This window comes from Azolla caroliniana, unplaced genomic scaffold, assembly GCF_043228905.1.
Source record: "Azolla caroliniana isolate FFs.n. ecotype wild unplaced genomic scaffold, voAzoCaro1.0.p SCAF_11, whole genome shotgun sequence".
NCBI lineage: Eukaryota > Viridiplantae > Streptophyta > Polypodiopsida > Salviniales > Salviniaceae > Azolla > Azolla caroliniana.
In genome coordinates, this window is record NW_028230446.1 from 10,836,913 (window position 1) to 10,845,264 (window position 8,352).

Consider the following 8,352-nt stretch of genomic DNA (forward strand, 5'->3'; position numbering starts at 1 on the left):
AAGTAAAATAAAGCTTAGATGTGAAGATTCGGAGAAGACATTCATCTTATTGTTCAAACTGCATATAATCTTCTCATTAACATACACTATATTTAAATTGCCTCTAGGGTACGAAGCTTTAGAAATGCTTGACATTGCATCATCGAGAATATCCCATATAGCTTCCTTATCTCATCCTCAAATATTTGATAAAGATCATGATTGAAGCTTTAGAGAAGCCATTCATACAATGTTTTGAACTTACCTCAAGTTCCTCATTTTTGTGTATACATGCCATCATATCTAGGAATGAAGCCTTAGTAGTTCATTCTATCGGCCCATGTAGGTGTCCATATTCAACCTTTTATATTTATTCGACCCTTTCCTTTTCCATTCATATCCACATGTTGAGAAGGCATTATGCATTAAATCTTCTCCCTTGGTCATTTCTTCACATTGTACATATTTGTGTAGGATCTATGTATCGACGGAGTTAAACACTCCTCGATGTCGTTTGCGGAGCTCGGACCGATGTATACCCTTTTGATGGTGAATCAGACGGAGATGGTTGTCGGACACCTCCAAGCCTCACACTCACTTAACGATTAATTGATTATTAAGCACGATATCTCCCTCACTCTCTCAAGCTCTCTCTCATAGACAATAAGAGTAATGAATACGTTTATTAACCCTCTTTGCTAAGAGGTCTAGCACCAACAAGGAAGAGAGGTTAGTGTTCTCTAACTAAACACTTCACTAATCTCTCTTAAGCTTAAGGGATACAAGAAAGAGGAGAGGAAGCTCTAGCTCTTAATCAATAGGGAGAGCTTACAAATGGAAGAACCCTTACAAAGCCACCACAATGTGTCTTATATAGCATTTACATTTAGGGTATGGCCATTTCACACTTGGTTGTCCATTAGCTCCTTTTCCTCTTGCCATTTCCTCTTCATAGGTCCTTTAGTCGTACTACGTCCTTATTGATACGTTCTTCTTCATGACCGGTTGTGGTGCAATCCAAGCGCTTAACTTCCCCCCAAACTAATGAGTGCACACTCCTAGGTGCACCATGGGAGGTAAGCTCAGCGTCGATGGCAATAAGGATGGAGTAGGGTGGTTCATTGAGGCGTGGTTGGTGGCGAATATGGTGGTGAAGACGTCAAATGTTGAGGGGAGGTAAGAGAATCTCTTGCATTTGATCGATCGTTGTGAATAAGTCCTTATTGGTTGGTGAGAGCGAGGTTTGGTCGTCGTCATCAAGGGAGTTAGAGTCCCTCTCGAGGTCGACCATGGTTGTTGGTTAACTTGGGTTTGGTGGGTGGAGGGCGTAGGCATGAGCCTCGTTGAAACTCAAAAGTTGGTATTCACTAGAGATGTCGAGGTACCTATGTAACTCATGGGTGTCCTCTTCAAGTTCATCGGGCCAGTTGAACACGGAAGGTTTGATCCTGAAAATGTTGGTGTGGTCGAGAACATCCCAGGCATGTTACCATGCTCAGACTAACAAAAGGAACCCAGAAGGTGACACGTAGGTGTCTTCACTTTCAAGAATGGCGCGGGTGAGGTCACCTGCGATTGGGTGTAGGCGTACGAGTGTTGCTAAGAGTTGTGCCAGCTGGTCCTTGTTGACTCAAATTGTGTCGAAAACATCTCTATGGACGCCACCCGTTTGAACAAAACATACAAAGTGAGTATAAAATATGTGTCCAGGACAACGGGTGGTCAAAGTAGGAATTGTGGGAACGGGCATTGGAGGCTCAACTCGACAAGTGGAACTTGTTAACTATGTGGGGAGTGTTCGACGAGTGGCACTCGTCGAACTTTGTGGAGATTGTTTGACGAGAGGAGACTCGACACACATTGTGGAGGTTTGTTCGACAAGTTTACATTCGTCGAACTTGTGTGAGGGTGCTATTGGGTTTCTGGTTTTAGGAAAAAATTGTTAGTGTTACCCCAAAGTGTGATATTCCCATGACCGATAAGAGACTCAATCCCCATCACCTAACTACTGCAAACCGGCACCCAAAACACTTAATAATATGGTTCAATAACACACAAAATTGAGCTATGTCATAACGAACGGTTTGCGAAGTTTCACTAGTTATATCTTTGGAGCCCGAGGGTTTTGAACGTGGTCAACTGTGAAACGAGAATTAAGGTTTTCATCCTTCCTTATACACCACTCACGGTAATGTCTTCAATTTTCCTCTCTACTTGCGTTAGGGTTTCGGTTGCTGGAGAAAATGACAACAACAACAACAATAGAACAAGAAGGAGTGTTGTGTGTGTTCGAAGAGTGGGCACTCGTCGAAATGTGTGTGCGGGTTCGACGAGAGGGTCACTCGTCGAATTGTGTGTTATTGTTCGACGGGTGGGTTCCTCGTTGAACAGTTTGTGTGTGTTCGATGAGTGGGCACTCATCGAACTACGTGTGCGGGTTCGACGAGTGGTCACTTGTTGAACTGTGTGTTACTGTTCGACGATTGGGTCAGTCTGTGTGTGTTCGATGAGTGGGCACTCATCGAACTACGTGTGCGGGTTCGACGAGTGGTCACTTGTTGAACTATGTGTTACTGTTCGACGATTGGGTTCCTCGTCGAATAGTCAGTGTGTTCAACAAGAGGGTTCCTCATTGAACAATTAGTGTGTTCAACGAGTGGGTCGTCGTCAAACTGTGTGTGCAGGTTCGACGAGTGGTCGCTCATCGAACTGTGTGTTACTATTCGACAAGTGGGTTCCTCGTCGACAGTCTATGTGTTCGAGGAGTGGACACTCATCGAGCTATGTGTGCGGGTTCGACGACTCGCTGGTTGTGAGTGTGTGACCGTTCAATGAGTGGTCACTCATTGAGCTGCTGTGTGGCCGTTTGACGAGTGGTCACTCGTCGAACTATGGGGGGGTAATGGTGCACGTTGTGGTGGTCGACGGTAGTGATTGTCATCATCGTGGCCACGTGGTGTGGATTGTCATGCCGGCGGCTGGTGGTTGGAAAGGAGCAGTGTGGAGCGGTGTGGGGCACAATAGAGTGGCAAGGAGATGGTGGGGGGAAAATTGTGGGTGATTCTTATGATGTGTGGTGCATACGAAAGTGGAGCAGACAGGGTGTGTAGGAAGAGCCACTAGTGGAGATAGGGGAGAGAGTATGAGTGGGAGCAGGAACAACAAGAAGGGTGTTGTGCGGACAAGCTCAACCGGATCCAGATCAGCTGAACAAGCTAGAGCCGGATCGGAGTCCGGAACCAAGAGCCGGATCGGATTGTAACCGGTAGACCGTTAGAGGCCTACGAACCTAACCTAGTACGTAGGCATATTTTTGGGAGTTAGTGCAGTCACTAGTATGAGCATTGAAGTACTTGTCAGTACCATGGTTGTTAGGTACGTTAGGTACGGTACTGATACGATACGTATTTAACGTATTAATACGGGTATAGTACCTCCCAATTTACAAATACGTTAAATACGTTTTTTAGTATGTTAAATACCTATAAAATACATAAAATATGTATAGTACGTTAAATACATTAAATACTTCTAGAATTTGAAACCTTCCTAAAAAATATTTATTTACTTTCCTAAAAAATATTTGTAATATTATGTTTACCTTGAAATTCACTTAGTATACACAGTGATGCAAGAATATATGAAAACACACTATACCATTGCCAAATATGTGTACACTATCTCATTGCGAATGATGAATCAAAATCATCAAAACTCTATAAAGTTGTGAAATTGATACAAAATCCATCGTGTTCTCAGGAACTACATAGCCAATCCCATCAACTATACCACAAATATTATCCAAAATGACACCTCAAAGGTATTAACTACAACTGAATCATTGAAACCAATTCATAATTTAATACAAAGGTCGAGTACTTGTGGATTTCATTCATTATTTTCAAAATTTGTGAAAAATAAAAATGGTCCACATTTGAAAACCTTGCGAGGAAGTGCATAAAACCCTAGGAATTGTAGGGCTATACATGACAAACTTGAGCACCTCTCAAAATGGCCCAATCAATTTATAAGGAGAATACAAACCTCCAATGGTACAGTATTCCAGATACCTCTTTCTCTGTCTCTTGTTGGCAGTTGCAATGACGATAAAATAATTATCATAAGGGACCACCAACTTAGATCATCGCACTGAGATCCAAACACCACATTAGAGCTCTCCACTATTCTTTGTCATTCCCCGTCCTGGATAATTATGTACTTGTTCGCATTCCATTTAAACACGTACATTTTGTTGAGGAATTAAAGGAGGAAAAAGTGTCAACATATGGCCATTCTTTCAGAACATTCCCACTTTAAATCACTCAATTTTCTTGCGTTTTGCGGCCTCCCGGAATCGGCCCCTGATGTCCTCTCTACGCCTCTTCTTCTTTTCTACTTCTTCTTGGGCTTTCTTTTCCTCATAGACTTTCCTCTTTTTAACATGTTGCTCCTTCCGCTTTTTTACCTACAAGAAAAAATATCACAAACTTTCACCACACTATAGAATAGATACAGTTATATTGCATTGAGCCTTAGGTGAGTTTAAACTACACTTTCTTTGAAAACAACTTTTAAAATGCTCAATGATTTTTAAATACTAATCATCATTTTTTGCTTTTGATTTTTATTCCAATGAAAATCAAAGACAAATGGAGTCATTTTCTGTCATTTTCATTTTCTTTATTTAGGTGAAAAGTTTTGGACCTTCTATTTTCTCTTTTACTCATAATTACTATTTGTATGTAACACTTCAAATTCTTAGACCAGAACTAAGCTGGATCTAGAATATGCACATGACAAATAGAGATTTACATAGGATAAATGTTATACCTTCTCATTTCTAATAGTATTCAGTTGTTGAACAAGCGTATGCACTTTGCGTTCATGGGGCTCCAAAACTACTACCCTACGAGCTTCCAGAGTTGGTTTACTTCTTTCCTTTTGCTTCGGTTTGGAAGCAAAAGGGAGTTTAGCCTGGAGAGCTTTAGGTATTTTCAGCTTGTTGAAAATGCCGAGGTTGCCTCTCAATTTCCTGTATTAAAAACATGGATACCTTAGGATTCCAAGTGGGATGTTGGCTTCAGGAAGTAGTAACCTTTGAGCTGCCAATTTAACATTAAACTACTTTGATGCTTTTTAGATATTTATGTTTGTCAAGAATTTCACTGAAGAAGCAAAGATAAAAACCAGAAAACCCACCTTGTAGATGGAATTTTTATTGGCAGGAATAGAAAGACCCTTCTCTTTTCTCAATTCAACCACCGTCTTCATTCCTCGCCAAATTGATCCATGCAATTGAAGAAGCGTCGTTACAGGGTTGAAGAACTGTGGGATGTCCACGTTCACCCATGCTCTCAAAAAGACAATATCACTCATCAAAATTTTATCCTCAAAGGTACATCGTATGATTCCTTCCTTCCCTTGCATTGCCTTTACAGCCTGCAAAACTTGTTGGGCATTTACAACAACAGCCCAGGCCACAAAGAAAATATTGTATATCCCTCACATGATTGAGGGAATTCACATGATGAGTCATGACTCATGACAGGCTAAAATTCTACAAAAAAAATAGTACTTTTGACAAAAACAACACATTGACAAGAAGTGCAACATACCTATTGAAGAAAAGACCACATCTTTTGATTTGGAAAAAACCTTCAGAACACATAACATCAAATATTTGAGATACACTTACATTGCATTTTGTCAAAGAAATAGAATGCATTCTAGGAACAAAATTTAGAAAAAAAACCTTAACAACACATAACATCAGATATTTGACTTCTAAGAACACATAACTCGAACTATGTCCAAGACTCCAATGTATCAAAATGAGCTTAGATCAAAGAAAAGTAACATAAGGCTATTGAGCTTAATAATAACGTATAGAAATTAGAAGTATTAGTCATTAGATCTCGTCCTCATCACCATCACCATCTTCATCATCAGATTCAGTGTTAGTTGATGACATCAACACAGGTTCTTCGTCAGTAAGATCATCATAATTTGTATGAATTGCTTCTTCTATTGCATTGACATTATCTTGATCATTTAATGGTAAAGAAGCAAATGTACTTGATCTTGTTATTCTCCCACTACAAGAAGACTGCTCATCATCTCTTCTTGGCCTCTACCTCCGTATTCGATTAGTAGGGACTCCATCGCTTGATGTTGTCGTATGTGATCTTGTCATGCTCCTTGTCCTTCTTCTCATGCTCATTGTTTCTTGAAAATAAGTTTCATAGAATTCTCTATCCACATCATTGTCATGGTTAATAGATGGAATATCAGGAGTCTTAGAGACATCTATCTCATTTGGATTCACCTGCAAACAAGTTTATAAAAGCTTAACTTCTCAGTATCACAAACTAATGTGTCTATGGCAATAACTACTTACTAGTACTAACGAAATTTGAGGAATATAAATTATAAAAAGCGAATAAAACAATACCTGCATTGGAGATGCATTCACAGTCTCAAACTTGCGAACTAGCCTTAAGTTCTCTCGCACATATACCAACCGTTCAAGTTGTGCTAGCTTTAATCCGTTTATATTTTTTGTATGTGCGAGAGCATGTGCATTCCAATTCCTTTCCGCTGCCCCAGAAGAGCAATCCTAATAGAAAACAAAATATGAAATAAAATGTAGTACACAAAAGTGTGGTATTTTAGAACTTAACTATAAAATTGATCATTTTTTCAACACTTTACATTTACTTGGGATAATATGCGGACAACTAATGCTTGGAGCTTTGGAGTTCTTCCACCAAAATTTTCCCACCATGTGACTAGCGTCATCATAGATATCTCCTCACGTGCTAATGCATAACTAAATGTCCACGTACCGTTTCGATATTCATGCAATTCACGAAATAAGATATCACATTCAAGTGTCGAGTACAATTTTTTTGTATAGCTCATTCATGCATCCATTAATTCGGGGTTAATAAATGTAGCCTCCTCTCTCCACATCGGATGCAACAAATGAGCTACAAGGTGGATCGGCCTCTTGAACCATTTCCATCGTATGTCAAATAACTTCAAAACATCTTCGTACCTAAAAGGGTATTACAAAATGATTTGATCTTAAAACATTAGCAAACATTTGGAGGTTTAATGTTAGGAAACCATAAAAAATTAAAATAAATATGAAACTTGGATTTGTGGGGGATGTTTTCTTCCACTCCTTTTTCTAAAACATCTTTGCTTCTTCGCATAAACTCATATAACAAACCAATAGTGGATCCCTCCCTATCAGTAAGTCGTAAAACACTATACAATGGTGCCATTAGGGTCAAAACACCTTGAAATGAGGACTCGGTTGTAGGATCAAGGATGTAGTTCTTTACATTCATGGCATTTGGCTTATTGCAATCTGACCAAGACCTCCACATGTCACTCACCACTGTTTGCTCAAGAGGATGCCAAACTTTGAGCAAACGTTGTATGACAAGGTACATCACACCAAACCTTGTCTTGGAAGGTCTCAAGATGGCAAGGTTACTGTGAGCAGAAAAAAATTTCCTAGCATTCCTCTTCTTGCAATAAAAACGTACAATATTATTTGCTTTCAACATAATACTTTTCATCCAAGGCAACTAACCAATGTCCTCCAAAAACAAATCCAAAGAATGGTTTGCACATGGAGTCCAAACAATATTAGGGAACTTTGATTCTAACAAAGACCCCATGCGGACACAACTAGATGCATTGTCTGAAATGACTTGGACCACATTTTCCTTACCAACCTCTCTAATTGCCTTTGAAATTCTTTCAGCTAACCAAGAGCTATCAACTGTTGGTGTTGTATTAGCATGGCTACAATCAATGGACTTGAGGAACATTGTCCCATAACAAGATGATACGAGGACATTTACAAGTTGCCTATGAGAAACATCAACCCATCCATCTGTTAATATAGAACAACCATACTTGGGCCATAATCCTTTTACCCTTTCTAACTTTGCTTGCAAGGATATAACCTTAGTTTTCAAGCCTTTCGTCCTCATGTAATTATATGTGACTCCATTATGTTTCTCTCCAATTGTAGAGAAAACTTCTAACATGTTCCGCCAACATGGTGTTTTTAATAGATTAAATGACAAATTTGCTTCAATGATACATCTCACCTCCATAACGTTTGCATGTTATTTCCTTTGCATTTGTAACACATGTACTTTACGCAATGGTTGTTGTTTCACTATAATTGCTGGTGGATATGGTTGGCGACTAGCACCACCCATACATGACATGCTTTGACTTTCACCAACAAAGGTAGATGAGCATGAGGTAGAAACACCTAAAAGAGAAAAAAATTCAAGATAAATCATTTACAATTATTTAAACATTAGTAATCAAGACACCTATTGTAGG

At 39.5% G+C, this 8,352-nt stretch overlaps 2 protein-coding genes across 2 annotated transcripts; both read right to left on the bottom strand.

The window, feature by feature from the left end:
- Nucleotides 1-3,875: 3,875 nt before the first annotated feature.
- LOC147857762 (uncharacterized) lies at nucleotides 3,876-6,141 on the bottom strand. The gene is made up of 7 exons (XM_087327557.1): nucleotides 6,114-6,141; nucleotides 5,908-6,021; nucleotides 5,555-5,634; nucleotides 5,175-5,418; nucleotides 5,075-5,081; nucleotides 4,810-5,011; nucleotides 3,876-4,444 (listed from the first exon to the last, which is right to left on the bottom strand). Exons 1-7 carry the CDS (start codon nucleotides 6,139-6,141, stop codon nucleotides 4,298-4,300), a joined length of 822 nt encoding a protein of 273 aa, XP_087183683.1. The 3' UTR covers nucleotides 3,876-4,297.
- Nucleotides 6,142-6,172: 31 nt separating this feature from the next.
- On the bottom strand, nucleotides 6,173-8,114 carry LOC147857763 (uncharacterized). The gene is made up of 4 exons (XM_087327558.1): nucleotides 7,583-8,114; nucleotides 7,135-7,354; nucleotides 6,697-6,808; nucleotides 6,173-6,595 (listed from the first exon to the last, which is right to left on the bottom strand). Exons 1-4 carry the CDS (start codon nucleotides 8,112-8,114, stop codon nucleotides 6,341-6,343), a joined length of 1,119 nt encoding a protein of 372 aa, XP_087183684.1. The 3' UTR covers nucleotides 6,173-6,340.
- Between the last annotated feature and the right edge of the window lie 238 nt (nucleotides 8,115-8,352).